The sequence below is a fragment of the Glycine soja genome, chromosome 2 (assembly GCF_004193775.1).
Source record: "Glycine soja cultivar W05 chromosome 2, ASM419377v2, whole genome shotgun sequence".
Classification (NCBI taxonomy): domain Eukaryota; kingdom Viridiplantae; phylum Streptophyta; class Magnoliopsida; order Fabales; family Fabaceae; genus Glycine; species Glycine soja.
The window spans coordinates 45965257-45988058 of NC_041003.1; the positions used below are offsets into that span (position 1 = coordinate 45965257).

Consider the following 22802-nt stretch of genomic DNA (forward strand, 5'->3'; position numbering starts at 1 on the left):
ATAATTTATGTATATAAAATTATATTGGTGTTTTTTTTCCGGAGTATTGTGCAATATTATATGTACATAAAATTATATAATTATAGAGAAAGATGAAATTAATCAATATTATTAGAATAATAACAAAGTTAATTATTGAACTTTTTTTCTAATTTTATAGTATATTCCAACCATTCACATATGAACAATTAAGATTTGAGAAGAAAAAAAAAAATTTAGTCAATAATAATAAGTGATACAATAAGAAGAAGAAAAATAATAATAATATTATAGTATTTAATATACAAAGATGTCTATATTTCATGATTGAATAAGTAATTTATCACTAATTTTCAAGGCTTTGTGCCTTCCCGTTTGGTCATTCTCACTAGAATTTAAGGCCCATGTCAAGTACATTATATCAATGGATGCTGCTATTTCCACACATTCTTTTGCTCTTCATATCACCTACTATTTTTTTGAGTAATTGCTATTTGGAAAAAAAATATCATTTCTGAAAATTATTTTTTGTTGCATATTCTCTCCGGTCTTAAATATAAACAACAAAAGACTCTTGTATTTTTGTATCAAATATAAATAATTCTTAATTATCAATGTCTTATTCAGTGAGACTATTTTTAAAATATCTTTCATTCATTTTTTTATACTTAATATTAAGTTCTAACGAATAATAATTCTAAAAAATATTTAATTTTTAATTGGAACTCACACTTTTAACGAAGGTAATTAATTTCTTAATAAATGAAATATGTTTTCTTCTTATAATTAACACGGCTGGGAACATGTGAAATTGCGAACAAATACTGTATTATTATAAAATATTTTTTAATTAAGGCTTAAACTTTATAAAAACTATTTTAATACATTATCATCCCCACTCCTTTAACAATGGAATTAAAACATTGAAAATTGAAGGATTGTGTGGCTTTCTGTGGGAATAGTATCTAAAAAAATGTGTGTCAATGGAATTTATTTCTTGTTGAAAAGAGAGAGCTAATGCAATGATCAGGATTGACCATTTCATATATTGACGCCTCCTTATCAATAATGATTGTAACTTTTCGTTGCAGTTCAATTTCTTTTTTATCCAAAAAAAAATATATTAATGAAGCTGTAGCCCAACTCATTTACATATTGACCTGTCATGTCCCAGCCATCTCTTATGTATCCAGTTCTACTGTTATATCATATATGACCTAATATTATCATACAAATAAAATTTAATTCAGTTGATTAAATATAAAGTATAATTTATTGTAAATGTTTTGATATTTATCTTTATAGGAGAAAAAATATGACCCAGAACTTACAAAGACTATATGAAAACCTGTCAGTCACTTTTTTACCATACATCTAGCTAGTGACCTAAAAACATAGTAATTGACATCAAATATACATATTTGCAGCCCGTGCTTCGTAGCCCTTTGGACACTCAAAAGGGAGTAAAGACCAATCATAGAAAGATTAATGTTTAATTATAATTTGTTATTTTAAATGATTAAGTTATGTCTGATTTGGGATTAATTATGCACTTCATCTCTAACAAGGTACACAATCGTCTCTTCTATCTCATCCCCAACATATATTATATATATACTTGATAAAACTAAAAATTGTCAAAAATATTACACGGTTCCATGCATGAACATAAGCAGGGCTTGGCAAGGGATTGTGGCCCCCTCCAGAAACTTCAGCAGCAAAATCATAAGGTAGAAATATATATGTGTAAAAAAACGAAGAAGAAAAAAATTCTATTCACTTTCTATTGAAAGGTATAGAGGAATATCTTTGGGGTTTCAGATATGTTGTAACATGATTAATTGTGGGCTATCTTTGGTGAATATGTATTCGTTTTATGCATTTCTTGTTCATTAATGAAATTGCAATTTCTGATAAAAAAAACTTTATATTAAAACTTAAAAGGCATGAGAAGATATAAAATCGAATAAGTTCCAAATACGGATTGACAGACCACTAATTCTGTGGAACAAATAATCATTGACTTTGAAAATTATAAATTGATTGCACATTGCTTATCAATCAAATCAAATTTATATGCGTCAATTATTCTTGATTAAGGACATGTACTCCAAATATTTATTAAGTCCAAACTTCTTATAATAGTGTCATTAGTGTGTGTGTGTTCGTGCTCCATGCCTTCTATATATTATCCGGTCATCACTGATTAGCAGCTTTATTTATTAATTTATTCTAAAAAGTTTTCTACGGTAAAGTTTATTAAATTAATTAAGTGTTTATAAACTATTATGAAATATGTCCTTCGTTATTATGGACAATTTATAGGTCCTTAAGTCACGTGGATGTGTTGATTTTGTTGGCATTCTTGTGTGTTGAGTTTTTCGCGAGTAAGATAATATATTGTTATCACAAGGAAATAAATATATTCTATTTTTTTTATTTGACGAAACCATTGTTAAAGAATCATATATTACAAAATACCTTTTCAATCATTGTCTTATGATTGTTCCACTGAGATTATGAGCTCTTCTATACATTTAGGAAAACAATAAATATTGCTCTCTAAATCAGTGGTAAACATGGATGCTTCTTCAACAACTCTATACCCCTAAATCTAAGTATTATTTTATTGATATACATTTCATATATAGATTAAAGTTCTTCTAGAAAAAAATATAGATTTAAGTTAGAGATGGATCATTGGATCAATGAATCTTACTGCCCTGACTTATGAAATATTCTAGCACATGAGAGAGGATATAGATAAATTAAAAAAAATACTAACGTGTTTGGAAACACGTTACAACTGCATTCAACAGAAAAATTTGGCATTCCGATGAAAAAAAGCCAAAGCAACGGGGTGTTGCTTCTGTTTTGCATTTACATCTACGCAATGACAAACACACATTAAGCATTTATGACTTTCATACAGCAAGCAATTACTAATAGTAGTATAGTTTTTCTATTAATTCTGAAACCAGTATAAGCAGTTAGTTATATCATCCTTTACCTTTCTTGATGTTGTTTATCATAAAGAATATATATGTCCTCCAAAAGAAAAGAAGGGTTTATAGAACTTTACAAAGAGAAGAAGAGAGATAAATGTAGCCAAGAACAACTCGTCGAAATCATACAATACACCTTGGTACCTAATAAATGCATGCATTCCGGCAAGTCATTCTTGGCTACCAATCGCTCCCTGCCTCTTCTTGCAAACACTCTAAAACCAAATGGGGGGAGGTGGTTAAGGCATGGAAATCCATATTTCTGTATGAACAATAGTTAGTGTCCAAATTTTTATGGTTCAAAATGAAGCCTTACTTGCGACCTTATATAGAGGGGAATGGTTAATGCAGGGAAATGGGAGCAATCATTCCAATTCAGTGGCATTGTATTTTATTATTCTCTTGTGTTTAGTCCTATCTAGCTAGATAACTTTCCATTAGAAAGTGTTTGCATGCAACCAAGAGAAACTTGACACATAAAGAATAATGCCTTTATTTAAGGGCGGTTGATACGACTTTGATAGCTCACAATATATAGAATAAAGCTGTCTGCAAATTGATTTGTTTTCATATGTATTCAAATTTAAAATGGAATAGAATCTTTGTGTCTCAAGGAGAGAGATATTGAGCAAAGGGGTATGGTATGGTGGAATTGCTGATGAAAAAAAAATGATATGGTGGAATTAAAATATATGTATTTAACTTCATTTATTTTACGTGTTATTAGACTATCTTATGAGATATTTTCATCTCATTTAAAATATTATAAAATAATAATAATAAAATTAAATAAGAGTTAATGATTAGTTATGCACTGTTAATATAAAATAATTTTATATATTGTCATTTAATTATAAATAATTATTTATATAACTTTTAAAATATAATTATAATAAAAATTAACAATTTATCATATATGTTAGTTTATGATTAGATAATTGTGTATAACTATTTTATTATTAGTGTATGATTTTTTTTTTATAAAATTATATTAATAAAGAAAAAAAAAGAAAAAATTGCATTTTTCATTACAGCCCTTTCACCTCACCAGAGAAGCTATTGATGCTCCAAGAAAATTATTATTCCCTACTCATCTATTCGGCAGCATACTCAGGACTTGAGTAAGTGGAAATAACTTATAAAAACTAAAGTAAATGGATTTAAATATATAAAATAGAAAATACAAAAATATAAGATTTTTTTTTATAATTTTTTGTCAAAAAAATTAATCATCATTTTTTAAATGATAGGGTATACTTGCACCCCTCACTAATGTAAGATTGTGTTTGATTTAAAGTTGAATTACGTTTGGCACCAAAGTTTTCTCTCACAAAAATCACATTCAAAATGTTTTGGAACGTGTGATTCATGTAAACAAACACACTCTAAGTCAATTAATGCATCCATTGTTCATTTTGTCTCGGTTCATGAAGAGATGAAAGCATTACAATGACTAGTATAATTAAATGATAATAAATATAATCTTTTGGTCTTTGATTCAATATAATGACATTTTAATTTAATATCAACTGGGATTTTTGAACACATTTATTTCTATCTCTCTTTTACTATCATATTATACTAACACTTATAATACCTATTTTTTTTTCTCTTTCACTAAATTTCACTTTGCATTTTAGGTGTCTAATTATTAATTTCCTTTTAATATTGTTATTATTTAATGGTATGGCAATATCTCATGGTCTAATAGCTAATTTTTATAGGATAAAAAATTTAGTTCAACTGATTAAACGAATACATGAATTATTATAAAGTTTCTGATATTTTATTTGATTCGTATAAATAAAAATAAAAAACAAAATTATATTGTGCTTCCGAGTCTTGGTCATTGAAAAAGTGTAGTACTACAAAGACATCGTAACTAACATAAGAAAGTAACAGAGGGAGTGAGTGAGGTAGCTGATGATGGTTGTCCGGCGGCACCTGGCGTTTGAAAATGTAGCAGTTGGCGGCAAGTGCAAGTACTACCACACAGCGGAATGTCTAGTTTTCTTAGCGAAGCAATGTTCATCAACGAAGACGCTCCAACAAGTTCACACCCAAATGGTGGTGAACTCCTCCATCCACACCCCCAACAACCACCTTCTCTCCAAAGCCATACACCTCAAGAACTTCCCCTACTCCTCCCTTCTCTTCTCCCACATCGCTCCCCACCCCAACGACTACGCCTTCAACATCATGATCCGCGCCCTCACCACCACGTGGCACAACTACCCTCTCGCCCTCTCCCTCTTCCATCGCATGATGTCCCTCTCCCTCACACCAGACAACTTCACCTTCCCCTTCTTCTTCCTCTCCTGCGCCAACCTCGCTTCCCTCTCCCACGCCTGCGCCGCCCACTCCCTCCTCTTCAAGCTCGCCCTCCACTCCGACCCCCACACCGCCCACTCCCTCATCACCGCGTACGCGCGATGCGGCCTCGTCGCGTCCGCGCGCAAGGTGTTCGATGAAATTCCCCACCGGGACTCGGTGTCGTGGAACTCCATGATCGCCGGGTACGCCAAGGCGGGTTGTGCCAGGGAGGCTGTGGAGGTGTTTCGGGAGATGGGGAGGCGGGACGGGTTTGAGCCGGACGAGATGAGTCTGGTGAGTTTGCTCGGGGCTTGCGGGGAGTTGGGGGACTTGGAGTTGGGGAGGTGGGTGGAGGGGTTTGTTGTGGAACGTGGCATGACTCTTAACTCCTATATAGGTTCTGCTTTGATTAGTATGTATGCTAAATGTGGGGAATTGGAGTCTGCTAGAAGGATCTTTGATGGCATGGCTGCAAGAGATGTTATCACGTGGAATGCTGTTATATCAGGGTGAGTCAGTATGTTGTTAAAATTTAACTCTTACCAAAGATTAATCTGTTTAGTTAAAACTTCTTCGTAAGCACTTGGGAAAAGAAAATAAGAAAGAAAAATGAAGTAAGCTTCTCCCGTGAACTAAACTTAGCTTATGCATAAGCTAATTTGTAAAAGTTCTCCCATTTAATTTGTGCTTATGAGAGAAATTTATTTAATTTTTCTTTCTTATTTTCTTCTCTTAAGTTTTTATAGATAAATTTATCCAAACAAGCCCCAATTTAATTGATTCTATTATATGACTTGTATGAGCATCATCATATGTTTGGATGTTCATGTTGTGTTAGATTGTAGTGTTGAGTTAGATAGTAGGTTTGTGTATGCTTTGTTCGTGTCAAAGTAGTGCAGACACTTCAAAATAGTACCTGCGTCTTGTCAAATACTTCATGGAGATATGGGCAATTTGAATTGTCCTAGTTGCATTTTACTTGTTTTTAAAAAAATTAAAGTTTAATACCAAAATTGACTTGAATAATACAATAACTAGATAAATTCTATCCATGTCCATGTTATGCTTTTTCCATGTCACGGATCTATCTATACTTTATAGATTCATGTTCCAATCACTTTTGCAATTATGGGTCTATCTTGATTTTCCTACAAACTCAATTTATTTTTATTTTTAATATATCCTGTGATTTTCACATCTTGACAGATATGCTCAGAACGGGATGGCGGATGAAGCAATCTTGTTATTCCATGGTATGAAGGAGGACTGTGTTACTGCAAATAAAATTACCTTGACTGCAGTGCTCTCTGCATGTGCCACCATTGGCGCTCTGGATTTGGGGAAACAGATTGATGAATATGCATCACAAAGAGGATTTCAGCATGATATTTTTGTGGCTACTGCATTAATTGATATGTATGCTAAGTCTGGGAGTTTGGACAATGCACAGAGAGTTTTCAAAGATATGCCCCAAAAAAATGAAGCTTCTTGGAATGCAATGATATCAGCACTTGCTGCTCATGGAAAAGCCAAGGAGGCACTATCACTATTTCAGCACATGTCAGATGAGGGTGGAGGTGCCCGCCCTAATGATATAACATTTGTAGGGTTGCTTTCTGCTTGTGTGCATGCAGGCCTCGTTGATGAAGGATATAGATTGTTCGATATGATGAGCACATTGTTCGGATTGGTACCTAAAATTGAGCACTACTCTTGTATGGTTGATCTTTTGGCTCGTGCTGGTCATTTATACGAGGCATGGGATCTAATTCGGAAAATGCCCGAAAAACCAGACAAGGTTACATTAGGTGCTTTGCTTGGTGCCTGTCGAAGTAAAAAAAATGTAGATATAGGTGAGCGGGTTATGCGGATGATTCTGGAGGTGGATCCTTCAAATTCTGGTAACTATATTATCTCATCAAAAATATATGCTAATCTGAACATGTGGGAAGATTCAGCAAGGATGAGATTGTTGATGAGACAAAAGGGTATTACTAAAACTCCTGGTTGTAGCTGGATTGAGGTTGAGAATCACTTGCATGAATTTCATGCTGGTGATGGTTTATGCCTTGACTCTATAGATCTAAGTAACATAATTGATTTGCTCTATGAGGAACTCAAAAGGGAAGGGTATGTCCCAAAAGTTGTTGAATAGCTTTGTCAGTTGTGTGGAGCTAAAGATTGTTTAATTGGAAGTTTCCGAAGTGAGGAAAATCGGATCAAGGGGAACTCAGTTGTCTCAGCTCAACTATTTCATATTAATGTTAATAGGATTGGTTTTATCGGGTAAGTGTGCTCAGACAGCACAATTAATGTACCGTGGGAACCATATTTGTTTTTCTACTGATGTTTGTATTCTTTTGTGCATGAAGCTCGGATATGGATCATTTTTTGAGGATGAGTCTCTGGCGTTTACACCAGCTTAAATGTCATATAGAAATGAAATGGGGTATTATGAAAACATGTGCCGCACTGCAACTGTCTTTTGGAGTATCCATAGGCATATCTGCTCCAAGTTTTGACACTCTAAGAAATTTTTCACTTAGTTGATTTGGAGAAAATATGAGATCATATTTTACTTCAGAAGAACTAGATTTTGCATTTATAAGCAACATTTGTGGCCAGTGGGGTCCAGCAGTTGATCTTGCTTTTATGGAAGCAACAGTAGCTCTTCTGTATATCATATTAGCAAGAACATAAAAGAGTAATTGAAAATTTCGATACTCCATATTTATATTTGATATTCACCAGTGGAGGTTTAGCTAGGTAATTATATTATAGCAACAAAAATTATTTTACATATAAGATGGAATGATGAATTTTCTTTGGCCATCAATACAGATTCAGTGGAGAATGCTGATAAAGAGTTGATGAGGTACTGGGAGGTGATACAAGTGTAAGCTAACAATTTGTCACTTTCATTTCTTTTCTACTTTCATTTTCTTGTTCTATAATGAGATAAAATTATTCAAAATCATGAGATTTTCATAATGAACTTCCATTCTACTTTTATGAGATTATTGGGCTTTCATTTTATGACCAAGTTGTTAACAAATAGAAATGCTAAATGTTATGAAAGCAAATTGTAAAATTTACACTAAATAGACTGTTTTTCTTTCAATATGGAGTTTTTCACTTATTCCTACCATGATTTTGTTTTCATTCTGTTCTATTATTGTCACGTATATTCGGTATGTATGACTTTGGTGAAATAGTTTAGGTTTAATGTTCATGCATCTTTGATTTAAAAACTTTTACACTATTGAACCAATAAAAAAATACTATAAAAATTAATTAACTTACTATTTACAGTGGTTTATAATTAGATGGAAATACACGACCGCTCATCCTAAAATTGACCCTGTCCAATGATTGACGTGGGAAACATCCAATGGTTCAAACTTAATGGGCCCAAATATGATACTTCACTGTTACCATGCTTTTTCTAATGGTACCAAATACGCCGTTGTTGTCAAGAGGCACAAAATTCAAACGTGGAATCACGTGTAAAGGGGCCATGTTGAATGCGATTTCACGAGATTGTTCTTGATAAACGACGTTGAAGCAATTACCCACCGCCTTGTCATGGGTCCAACTGCAGCTAATTATTAGCAAACCCATCTTAACCACAGGATTCCTTATCTAAATTGTAACGCCCGATCTTTTTTTATTTATTTATTGTTAGTGAGACTTGTCGAGACACGATCATGGTAACCCCACGAAAATAACAGAAATTAGAAAAGTTTAAATATATTTTTATTCCTTACAAATATGTGTTTTTTAATTTTTCATTTTATTAATTTTATTTTTTACTTTTACTTCTTATAAATTATGTTTATTTTGATTTTAATTCTTAAAACACTTTAGATAATACTTTGAATAATGAAAAAATATTATTTAAAACATTATAAAGACAAAAAATAAGCAAACATAATTTATCAAGACTAAAAATGTAAAAAATATTTTACAAAGACGAAAAGTAATAGAAAAACACTAAATTAAAAAGAGTAGAAAGGTATTTAAGTCAATTAAAAATGATAACTTTTTGTTAAAAAAAATAGAGGAAAATGTTTAATTTTCTTGCTAAAATATATGTATCATCACCTAACTTATTTTTTAATTTTAAATTGGTGTTTATATTTTAAAAGTTCTAAAATATTCCCTAAAAAATTATTTTAGTAACACATTTGTTCTACTGTTAGTTTTAATTCAAACACCATTAATGTATATATTGATAAAAAGAACTAATGTATAATTCTCTTATTTAAAAGAATAAATTTCTTAAAATTTATTTTAGATCTCATTGTTAGATAGACATTGAGTGAGACACGTGTCCATGTTAAATATAATCAGGTGGTTCGGTGATATGGTATAACAAACCAATTTTGCATTGGAAGCAAGCGAAAAGAATAGGCGAAAAGTTAGAAATGAATTCTATGAAGATATGGACAGTCATTTGAGAAATAAATGATTGAAAGTAATGAAAGATACATATTAATGGCAAAATAGAATTTAGAAAGTGACAACACTTGAAGAGCAAATGAAAAATAGCATATTCACACATTCATGTACCTGGTTGAAATGAGTAGTTAAAGCACAAGTTTGAGAATTAGGAAGTATTTAAAAGAGTTTATTTGATCAAATTTATGAAAGTGGCTTATGAGTATGGAGGTGGAAACGAAGAAGCTTTTATGAAGATAAGTTTTTAAAAATAAAACGCATACCTACTAAACCAGGAGCTATGTTATCGTCGACCAACGATTCATTAGCTTGATATCTTGATTAAGTGAATGGCTCGTTCGATTTTAAGAACATTATCAATTACATTTTGCAACCAATAGAATATGAACATTAACCAAAATGTTGACATAACAACGTGTCAATATTTGAGATGGACAACAGAGCAAGAAGTGTCAATCGCTAGCATACCAATGCAGGCACATTTCCCTGTTTGGGATTCTTTTAGAAAGAATTTCCCAAACTAGGGTTCTTCTGAAAGTATTTCCCAGGGGGTGTCCTTTTTCACGTAACTGGCCATGCATGGCGCCAATTCTGATGGCGCCTTCAAGCTGGACGAGGCACGTGGCCACGGAAACGCCATTGTCAGCAGCGTTTTCGCTTTTGCTGAGCTGTCTATGGAAGCGCCAGCAGCAGTGGCGACTAGGCCCTAGGTCCTTTGGAAGCGCCAGCAGCAGTGGCGACTGCTGTGCAGACCCTAGGTCCTTGTTGCAGTTGCAGTTGCAGAGGCTTGCAGGGAAGCGCCAGTCCTTGTTGCGTTTTCACTTTTGATGCTTGGAAGCGCCATTGGTACCTGCGATTTGCATGGAAACGTCAATGGTGATGGCGTTTGAAGGTGTTTAAATACCTTCGTTTCTCAGAGGCTTCTACATTTGTTCTGAGCTTTCCTTTTTTAATATCCTACTTTCGTTTTCGTAGCTTAAGCATTTTGAAGATCTTGTGGTATGAAGCACTTTCGTTTAAACATTTTGGTTTCGTTGCGGCAGCTGTAGCATTTTAGTTGGTTTGAAAATTGCTATGGGATGAAGCAATTTTTTTTAAAAAAAAATTATATTAGCTTTTATATTTTTTCTTCAGCGCTTTCCCTTTGAATTTTGTTTTCGTTTTTGTAGCTTTGGTATTTTGGTGACTTTAGAAATTTATGTTGTATGAAGCATTTTATTTTTAAAAAATTATATTAGGTTTTATGTTTAAAAGGCTTGTTAGTGTGTGTTTAAATTTCAAAAATAAACAGAAAAATTGTGTAACGATGTTTATTTGAAGAAAATATTTGGAATATGAAATTTGTATTATTTTTTTAATTAAATTAGGTTGGTGTTGATGGACGTATGAAGTTTGAATAAAAAAAAAATTATAGATGATATTTATTTGAAGTAAGTATTTGTAGTATATTTTTAAATAAATTAGGTTGGTAACGTTGAATTTGAAAGTGTTATTTGATGCTTTATTTTTCCTCGTACTACAAGTATTTTATTATATTTGTAGTAATTTTGTAATTACCTTTTTTCATTTTAAAGTTATTAATGGTTAAAATTAATTATTTATACTACTAACTTTGTTAATGAATTATTAAATTTTCTGTTAAAAATGACTATGTTGAAATTGTTCATTTTTTATAAGTTTGTCCCATAAAATTAATTTGAAGTTAATTAAATATTTTTAAAAGAAAAATTGAATGTGAAGTTCCAATAAAGAGATCTTTTGTGATTAAATTTTTTTAGTTTTGGTTAAAAAATTAAGTTTTATAAAATCGTTTGTGTTATTTAAGTGTGTTGATGTGAAATTTATTTAAAGTTAATAATTTTAATTACATCTTGATTAGTTTAAAATTACTACATTGAAATTGTTAATTTTTTTAAAGTGTCTTAATGTGAAATTGATTTTAAGTTAATTTATTTTTAAAATTGTTTTTTTTTTTAAGTTTCAGTAATGATTTTTTGTGATACCCATTTTGTAATTTATTTGATGTGTTCAAATATTATTTTTGTAGGTACACGATGAATTCGGTTATAACACTGTTGTATTTCAATGGAAGGGTATATGAAGACAATGATGGTGTAATATTTGAAGGCAGTAAAAAAGCGATTCAGATTAAACGTGGAATTAGTTTCAATGTTTTGAAGAAAAAAATTGGAGATAAGGTAAAGTTATAAAATAATGAAATTATTTCTGCTATTAGCTGTAGATTTTTAGTGTCAGGAAAATATATTGCCTTGCAAATTTGTGACGACGAAGACATTGAAACAATGTTGGAAAGTTTTAAACAACAAGACCAAATGTCAGTTCTGAAATTGTACATAGAAAAGGATGTGGCTGGTGGTTCAATGTTTCATTCTGCCAATTCGCTTACATCATGTGGAAATTACTTATCTAATGATGAGACACAATCGGCAACAAATATGAGTAATTTACATATTGACGAAGACGATGATGATGATGATGATTATCTTGTGTCTAACTCATACGTTGAAGAGTCTTTAGACGAAGATGACAGTGTTGACGGTATATCTGACACAGACGATGAAGTCACCAACATTCCTCAATCAGTAAGAATTGTTCACCCAGCAGAAGGTATAATGTGTTGTATAAAAAAATTAGACAATACATTTATTATTTGATGACAATTGTATTCAATGCTAAATAAGTATTATTTGGTTTTTTATTTTGAACTGTTAGGTGCACAACGAATTGAAAATCCATTTTGGAATGATGCCTCACATTATAACAATATCAACTGGACTTATCCTGATGAGGAGGACATTTGCGGTTTGGAGATGCCGTCAACCTTTAATGTTGGCCAAGAATTATATGTTGGCATGGAATTTGATAGTAAAGATGCGGTAAAAAATGCAGTCAAACAATATGTTATGAAGGTGCATCAAAGCTTCAAAGTTGTTGAAAGCAAAACGAACAAGTATGTGGTTTGTTGTGTGAATAAAAATGCAGAGTATCCTTGCCCTTTCTATATGAGGGCAATTATATCTAAAAAAACAGATACGTGGAAAGTCACACAATGGGGTGGACCACACACATGTCTGAATATGACCATGACACAAGATCACGAGAAACTTGATTCAGATTTAATTGCCACTTGTGTAGTAGGTACGTATTTTATGTTCATATTATGTTCATTTTTTAAATTATCATTTAAATTTTGTTATGTTATTGACAGGCATGATCAGAGAAGATCCATCAATAAAAATTTCTTTGATTCAAGAGAGGATTAACAGTGAATTTGCGTACAAGGTGTCGTACAAAAAAGCTTGGTTGGCGAAACAGAAAGCCATTGCAATTGAATATGGCGATTGGGATGAGTCATATGCGAAACTTTCGTCGTGGCTAACACACATGCAAAATCATTCTCCTGGATCATATTTTCAAGTACTACATGACGATTTTATCGTTGGGAATACGGTTAGTCGCGAACACCGTCAGTTTCATAGAGTTTTTTGGACTTTTGGGCAATGTAAAGAAGCTTTCAAGTACTGTAAGCCAATCATACAAGTTGACGGCACACATTTGTACGGCAAATACCGGGGGACCCTCTTAATGGCCACATCACAAGATGGAAATGGTGGCGTCCTTCCTCTAGCATTCGCGGTGGTTGAAGGTGAGACGTTGACAGCGTGGTCATGGTTTTTGGCACACTTGCGTGAACACGTCACTGATAAGAATGATATTTGTCTCATATCTGATCGACACGCGAGTATCAAGTCCGCTGTCGCTAACGAAGCACTTGGTTGGCAACCTCCCCACGGTTATCATGTCTATTGCGTGCGACACATAGCAAGCAACTTCAATCGAAAATTCAATAACGTCAAACAAAAAGAAATGTTGAAGAAGTTGGGTAAGATTTCATATTTGATGGTCACGTTTATTTAACTTCCCTATATACTTAAAATTGTTATTGATAACAAATTTTATGCAGCTTACACTCCTTGCAAACACATTTTTGATCAAAATTTAGAAAAATTTCGTGAACTAAGTCCAGCCATAGCTACATGGATTGATCGCATTTCAAAGGAAAAATGGACGATGGCTTATGATAGAGAAGGACGTCGATATGGCCACATGACAACCAACCTCTCAGAATGTATCAATAAGGTTTTGAAGGATTGTCGCAACATTCCCATAACAGCCTTGGTCAAATCAACGTACAGTAGGTGTCGAAAGTACTTTGTTGAGCGTGGCCGCCAAGCCCAGAGACAGTTAAATGAAGGCCAAGTATATTGTTCAAAGCTTGTTAAAGAACTTAGAAAAAATCAAGAACAAGCTTGTTCGCACATCGTTCGCGTGTATGACATCCACTCCACAAGGTTTGAAGTAGAGGAGACCTTCAATCCTATTACGCAACGTGGCGGACAAAAGTGGGCAGTTAACTTGAACGGTCATTATTGTCAATGCGGAAGGTATTCTGTGCTTCACTATCCATGTTCACATATTATTGCAGCTTGTGGTTACGTGAGCCTGAACTACTACCAATATATAGATGTTGTTTATACAAATGAGCACATCTTAAAAGCTTACTCCGCACAATGGTGGCCTATTGGGAATGAAGCGGCTATTCCTCCTTCTAATGATGCATGGACACTTATCCCTGACCCAACCACAATTCGTGCGAAAGGTCGGCCAAAATCAACAAGGATAAGGAATGAGATGGATTGGGTCGAACCGTCTGAGCACCGAATAAAATGCAGTAGATGTGGAGCTGAAGGGCATAACAGGCGTCGCTGTCCAATGCAATCTGAGCGTGGGAGTTGTTCAAATCATTGATTTATGTATGTTAGCCGAGTGACTTGTATTTGTTTAAGTTCTCTTCAATGTATTGAATTTGTGGAGTTGAATACATTTGTTAGTTAAAAACATTACTTATTTTGGTTTGTGTGCAGTAGCTATTTGTGGGTTTCAATGAATTCGTTACTTAAAAACACATCCATACACCCTAACACTAAACCCTAATCCTCAAACCTAACCCTAAGCCCAACACACTAAGCTCCAACCGCAACCCACCTAAACCCTAAGCCCAATTCACTAAACCCCTAATCCAAACCCTAAACCCTTAAACCACTAAACTCTAAACATAACCCATAAACCCTTAAACCACTAACCTCTAAACCTAACCCATCCTCCAAACCCTAAACCCATAAACCACTAACCTCTAACCCTTACCGTAACCCTAACCCTAATCCAATTTATTTTTCCTTTGTCTACTTTAGTTTTAGTTGTAAACTTGGTTAATTATTATAGTTTGATGCGCCACATAAACTCTATACATTAGTAAGGCATTAGTAAGGCATAATAAATGAGATGCGATAGATTAATTGTCAAAATCAAATGTGTAACAAACAACAACCAAATTACACAGATACATCAAAATCAGTCATTATGGTGTCCGTGATGTCGTGAAGATGTGTCACATGGTCGATCCCATCTTCGCGCTTGACGATCAGGATTTCTTCTGCCGCCGCGTTGTCTCCCCGCTTCTGCTTGCTCAGCCTCTGCAGAAAACTCCTGACGCAAATCAACACCTAATAAGTCGCCCATATCAGGTATTGCTCCGGGTACATTCCATTGTGGACCAAATGGGGCGTTGGGTGTTGCAATGGGGGCATCGTGTTGCTGTGAAGGAGTAATAGTGGGCCATGAAAAATGAGGCTGTGTTTCCGCAACACCACCGAACGAATGTGAGGTCTCAGAAGTATCAGTATGATGACCTGCAAAAGGATACTGATACATCTGTGAAGGATATTCGGAAAATGTTGCAGGCGTGTAATACATTCCGTGTTGACGCTCCATCATTTGTTGGGAATATTGTTCCGCTTGAACAGGCTCCCTTCGTCTGCCTATGCCCTGAGTTTCAACACTTGACTGAAGAATGGGAAACTCTTGGGCTGGGAATTCATGCTCTGATGCTGGACCATGTGACACTGGTTCAGTGATTCTCTCTTGCTCTTCAGATATAATTGCTAACTTATCCACGTAAGGCACAAGATCATCGACCGTCCACGTGTTCCTCCCTTGTGGTGACACCATATATTGTAAAGTCTCCACAACTTCACCCTGCAATTAGTAGCGTCAACAAATTAATGCTCATGCTTAAGAAATTAATTAGAAGTTAAACATTGAAAAACAGATACATACCAATGCAGCTGTGTTTGCATTGTTTGGGTCGACAAACATCTTTGTTTTACGCCTATACCACACCATGTAGTCCGAGTTATAACCCAGTAGGCCCTCCTGTCGAGGATAAACGTCGACCCTAAACTCTGCTCGATTGTTCCACTGACCAATGATTGGGGCCAACAGGTGGAACCAATTCTCATCTTGTTTGCCTTTGAGCGTTATGCCATGGAGATTTTGCGGTTGCGAAGGACACCCGGGAATGGGTTGTTGCAATCCAAATTGTCGTAAAACTCTATCGGGTTGGTGCCACTCAACAACATGGAAACAAATCAGTGGCACCACCGCAAACCAGGCTACTCCTCCAACCACACAAATTGGAGGCAACGCTGCCATCACAGTTGCTGTGTATGGCTCCCAGACAAACTGCATATAACAATACACTTGTCAATTTTCAGTCAAACATAACATATTAAAATTCCATTTAAGCATTACATTACGATGTTCTTACCTCATGTCGTTTCATCAAATCCAATTTGCGACGGAAAAGTCTAAGATCATCATTGCCAATATGCTGATTTCCACGTCGCAACCACCTACAATAAAAATGAAATCATCATTGTCAACACGTTCCATCATTAAATATTTTATCATTCAAACCTAATTTTTTAAACAACAAACCTGTGTCCGAGTGGTTTATTTTCTATGATGGGAGGCGTCCTCTTTGGAGCTAAGGTCGTGCATCGTTCCCATGCCCACATTTGGATTAAGATGCACATACCTCCGATTGATTTAACTTTGTAATCGGTGGCGCTGCACATCTCTCTATATAAATACGCAAGCACGGCAGGTCCCCACGCATACGTGCTGCACTGTTCAAAGTCACGTAGAAATTTTAGGTACCTTAAGGAAACTCTGCTACTACTTTTGTTAACAAAGAGGACACCTCCTATGAATCGAAGGATCCACGCACGGGTAAACATTTGTAATTGCTCAACGTTACCCTCATCAATATTTATGTGAGAAAAATGGTGAGCCAACCAACTTAATTTGACGACACTGCCTTCAATTTCCCCTTCCTGTGGTCTGACTCCTAATAATTCTTCACACAAGTCGGCCCAAACAAGATTAGTTGAACCAATTAATGGTGCTCCGTCACTACGCAGACCTAGTAAAACTGACACATCTTGGAGAGTAATGGTAGCCTCTCCGCATCTCAGGTGAAACGTGTGGGTTTCGGGCCTCCATCTTTCAATGAACGCACTAATTAAGGCCGCATTTATCTTTAGGTATCCCATCCTCATGATCCAATAAAACCCACATTGCCGAAGCAAAGGAACAATTTCCTCCGGTATTTGTTCTTCACCTTGATACGTCGGGACTGCTCGCCTGATGTGTAGTTTTCTGTCTGGTTCCCCATTCCAAACATGTTCTGAAACATGCTTGGGTTGCATCCACAACACGTCACTATCAATTGGACCAGACCTAGTTTGTATACTTGATGAGCATGACGACGAAGAAGCCATTGAGCCTACAAAATAAAATATAATACAATTAATTGACAATAAAATTTATACATTAATTATACATACACAAATTAAGTATATTTACACAAAATTAATTAAAATAAATAAGAAATTATATGTTTTAAATTTCAATAACAAAATATATTATACAAATAACCTAATTCATATATATTCTATAAATAAATTAAATTACAAACAAATATAAATTTAAATATATAAATTAATGACTACAAATAATTACGCGTTAAATAATTTAACATACAAAATCAATAATTTAAAATACGTAAAACTATTTTAATTTAAACATAACATATGAAACTGATAATAATAACTAAAAGTAACGTAATATAAAAAATTTAATTCTAACCTAATTTAAAATTACTAATTTACACTACATAAAATTATTCTTAATCTATCATAACAAATATATACAAAATTAATGACTTCAAATAATTATGAGAAAAATAATTTAACATACAACATCACTAATTTAAAATACCTAAAATTATTCTAATTTAAACATAACAAATGAAACTAATAATAATTAAAATTAAAATTAACATAATATAAAAAATTTAATTCAAACCTATTTTTTAATTAATAATTTAGAATACATAAAATTATTTCTAATCTATCATTAAATATTTAAACTAAATGTAATCTACCATATAAAAAATTTAAACTAAAGCTAATCTAAACTTAATACGTTATGGTACCTAAAATTATTCCTAATCTAAAATTATTAAATTATGATACCTAAACCTATATAAAAAATTTCAACTAAACTTAATCTAGCATAAAAAATTATTCCTAATTTATCATATAAAAAATTATTCCTAATTTATCATATAAAAAATTTAAACTAAATCTATTATATCCTATAACATTAAGAATTCAAACTAAATTATACAAAATTATTATCTTACACTACCTAAACTATACAAAATTATTATTATTATCTTACACTGCCTACCTAAATTATACAAAATTATTATCATCTTACACTATTTAAACTATACAAAATTATTATCTTATACTACCTAAACAATACAAAATTATTATTATTATCTTACACTACCTACCTAAATTATATAAAATTATTATCATCTTACACTATCTACCTAAATTATACAAAATTATTATCTTACACTACCTAAATTATACAACCATTATATTATCAGAATATAAACATCAATATAAATAAAAATATACAAAAGATTCCATATATAACTTACAATTTTTTTAGAAAAATGGAAGAACACAAGCAAATAGCACCAACCAAGCAAGAAAAACACCAACCAAGGACTCTCTCTTCACACAATATCACTCTGCAAACTCAACAAAAACGCAGCTACAATGAAGGCCAAACGAATTTTATAGAAGAAGAACGACGCGCCAATGGAAGCAGCGCCTTCAGGAGGCAGGAAACGCCAATGGCAATGGCGTTTTCCTGCACCTATGGCTAGGCCCTGCACTGCTGCTGCTGCTGCTGCCTGACGGTGCTGCTGTTGCCTGACCCTGCTGCAGTCAACGCGCTAACGGGAATTGCGATTTGCAATTCAAACATGAAATCGCCAACCATGTTTGCGCTTTCGTCCAGAGCTTGCCACTTGTCGCACATGCATCAAGTCGCCAGTTCAACTGGCGCTTCCCATGTAGGGTACGTGCAAAAAAAGCACCCCCTGGGAAATATCTCCATAACAGCCCTATTTTGAGAATTTGTTTCTAAAAAGACCCTAAACAGGGAAAATTGCCTACCAATGCATGAAGATAGGAAACCAACTAGATATAGAGAATAATTAGGGATATAACTATTTGTTACCAATTATGTTAGGAAATACAATGTACAAAACTCTGTTGGGATATGGAGTGTAAAAACTAAATAGTATAATAAGTACGAAGACTTGAAGGAAGAGTTATTGGAATTAAACAATAAATTTTCATATATACTACCTACTATTCTATTTCTTCTCGTTCTTTATCATATGAAATCTCAATACAACATTAATAATTGATAAAAGTCAATTTAGTGATCGATGTTCTTTATACTAGTGATCGATGTTTTTGGTTGCTAAAATATCAAATGTAGTAACTAATTTATAAATTTAGTTGCAAAATCAGTTATTAATGGTAACTTTAGTGACCTATGTTTGTAGGTTGCTATCATATTTGATAACAGAATTTTTTTTATAACTTTTATTTATTATGTAAATATACACATTTTTTTTAACTCTTAAGTAGGTACTTAAGTTTGTAGAAAACTTATGGTGGTCATTAAAAAAAAAAAACTTACGATACCGTATAGAGTAGTCAAATGTGCAATTTTGTTTTAGAGAGTAATTTTTATTGTAAAAGGCTTGTGTGGACATTGACAGGGGAGATATTGAATTACCTAAATTCTAGATAGTGTGTGTTTTCACGCTCAATTCTTATCAGTTGCCCATTTATTTTATTTTATTTTTTCTCCAGCATATACTCCCAACAACAAAGAAAAGCGATAACATTATTTCACGTGATAAGATTGTATACTATTCATGGATTGAAGAAATGACACAAAATCACACAAAACAGTAGCTTAATCGTTATGTAACAAAATCTTCTTTATGGCTGTGGTTGGTGATTGAAACCTTTAACAGGACACAAACTGTCGGTCAAACAATTATTATTATATGTAACCGAATCTTATTTGTGGCCATAGACAGATAGAGCATGGCTGTAACGAAATTCAAATACATACACAAAATTAATGCATATATGTTTTGTACTCGTGTGCACATATATGGCATATCAGTGATTCTTAACTGTGGTGTGCTACAAAAATCTTATTGTATCTCTCACAAAATCTTGGTAACAGAGAGTTTTGGAGGATACCCTCCAACAAATAAAATCAGATTTCTGAATTGTGGTCACTATTTGTACTGTGTACACACAGGAGCACAGTGAAAAAGGGAAATTGGGAGAGAAAAGAGAAAGCTCATGAAGGCACAGGCTGAAAGTAGCTTAACATGCAAAAGGAAGGAGAAAAGGACAAGAAGAAAAGGAAATCTGGCTCTATAGAAAGTGCATGTTTTCTGTTTTTTCTTTAAATTTTTTCTTGAAGAAAACCATGCGGCATAATATTTGTATGACAATGTTTCCTATATATACCAAAAACACATTGGAATCGTTTGTTTTGGTACATGAGAATCAAATGAGAATTTTTTTTGCCCGCAACTAAATACTAATTCAATAAAATGAGAAAAAAAAACTAGCAATTAAGATATAGAATATTATTTATAAGTTTTTCATTTTACCAAATTGTTACTATTCGTTTTTTTTTACAAATGTTATTATTCATTTTTATAAACTAAAATAAATATACAGAACAATATCTTTGAATCTAAGTAAATAAATGATATCCAACCTTGGTAATTAGTCTCACATATATGACTGAGAAGATAATCAAAGACACACACCAAATTGCTGCTTTTTTTTTTTTTTATAAAAAAAAGACACACCAAAACCAACAAAAACTAGTCTTGAGAAAAACTTTAAAATAGGCTTTTTTTTAAGAAGCAAATAGAATTTGCCTTAATAATAGAAATAATTCAGACAAGCACACTAAAAAAATAAAAATTACTTATTTTATTAAAATAAGTGTTTATTTCAACAAATAATTTTAAATGAACTGATCCAATATAAGTTCACGATTAAATGCACCAACTTGTGGAATAGCCTGCATTTTTTTTCTTTTTTAATTTGAAAAAATGGGTTAGTCTAATAATTGGCTTATGAACCAATTTAAAATGGATTTTTTTGTAAACTTTAAAATCAGTATTTTTTTTCCTTAGAAAAAAGGGAATTAATGCAGTAAACAAGTACAAATTTGTATACAAAAATAAGTTTTTATTATATAAATTTTATCATGTTTTAAGGAAATAAATAAATTGTAATAATTGTATATACCAAATTAAGTTAGTTTCGCATATTAACCTATGTAAACTTAAAATTGAACGAGACAACTTTTATCTAATATAAACCTACACGAATTGCAGATTTCATAATCGGCAGCTAGAATACCCTATTTAGGCATAGAGTTTTATAATCTAGAGAACCAAAAAATAGAAGATATTTTTTTTTTAATTTAACAGAGTTATATAATGTTTATAAAATACTGTAAATAAAACACTAGGTTCTTATATTAATATCTCATTTATTTCTTAAAATTATTAAATTAGGAATAATTATTAGAATGGAATTAAAACATTATTTTCCCTTCTCCTTTTCTCTAAAACTCTATTTCCCAATCCTTCATGAAATAGTCACATGCATTAGATGATGAGAATAAAGTTTTTCAGGTTTAGTATAAATAAACCAAAATAATTTCCAGAAAAAATATATTCTTGAAATATTGGTTTCTAAATAAGTAGAAATGAAATTTTCTTATGATAATTGACCGTTAAAATACTAAAAAATTTTATGGTCATTGTCAATAAACATTGTTCTTTAAAAATAAAACAATAAAGAGATACATTTTTTTATAATTTTAAAAAATATTTCTAAAAACTTATTTTGATGAAAATAATTTAATGAAAAATAAACAAATTCAATCATACATCACTTGAAGTTGAAGAAAATATACTATTTCTTTCCGACATATTTGGTCGATGCTGACCTTAGACTGCACGGTCTAATTTCACTTTCGGTGCATGCATGCTTTCACTTTTACAGTTGATATCGGACTAATTTATTTAAACTTTTATATATATATATATATATATATATATATATATATATATATATATATATATATCATAAATAGAATAAATTTGTTAATTAAAAAACAAAAAAATTTAGAGTAAAAATAATTTAAACAAGTGCATTAGAAAATCATAATTTGTTTATTTTGTTTTTTAAAAAATAGTTATTTTAAATAATATGCTTAAACAAACTAACTCAATTATGTCCCTCTCCCCGTAAGCTGGACAGATCTACTTGTTGGAAGAAGGCAGTTGTGTTTACTAAATTTTTTTTCTTAATATAACATATATGTAGTTATAAATTATTTTTATAATTTAATTTTAATTAAAAAAATAATTTATAATATAAATCTTGTTCCACTAATTTATATATGTGACCTTTGTCCCCACAACTAAAATATTCTAGATCTGTCTCTGCTGTAAATCGCAATTGTGTCTGATTTCATCTTTTATTATATAGTTTTTGTTTAACCCTTCAATATTTAATCCTTTAAAATTAATAAATCAATTCAAAACTATAGTGAATTAAAAATCTATTTAAAAGTGAATTGGCTAAAAATATTTTTTATTTTAAAAATTATATAATATTTCCTTTTACATTT

General features: G+C 32.3%; 2 protein-coding genes across 3 annotated transcripts; one reads left to right on the forward strand and one right to left on the reverse strand.

The window, feature by feature from the left end:
- Positions 1-4836: 4836 nt before the first annotated feature.
- LOC114398581 (pentatricopeptide repeat-containing protein At2g34400-like) lies at positions 4837-8025 on the forward strand. 2 transcript variants are annotated; one of them, XR_003663609.1, is made up of 3 exons: positions 4837-5806; positions 6504-7583; positions 7670-8025. XR_003663609.1 is itself a non-coding variant. In XM_028360764.1 (2 exons), exons 1-2 carry the CDS (start codon positions 4908-4910, stop codon positions 7450-7452), a joined length of 1848 nt encoding a protein of 615 aa, XP_028216565.1. In that variant the 5' UTR covers positions 4837-4907; the 3' UTR covers positions 7453-8025. The 2 variants fall into 2 exon arrangements, 1 of the variants encoding a protein (XP_028216565.1); XM_028360764.1 differs by having other exon boundaries at positions 6504-8025.
- A 6841-nt stretch (positions 8026-14866) lies between these two features.
- Positions 14867-16484, reverse strand: LOC114376829. Its single transcript, XM_028335125.1, has 4 exons — positions 16447-16484; positions 15957-16361; positions 15260-15875; positions 14867-14889 (listed from the first exon to the last, which is right to left on the reverse strand). Exons 1-4 carry the CDS (start codon positions 16459-16461, stop codon positions 14867-14869), a joined length of 1059 nt encoding a protein of 352 aa, XP_028190926.1. The 5' UTR covers positions 16462-16484.
- Between the last annotated feature and the right edge of the window lie 6318 nt (positions 16485-22802).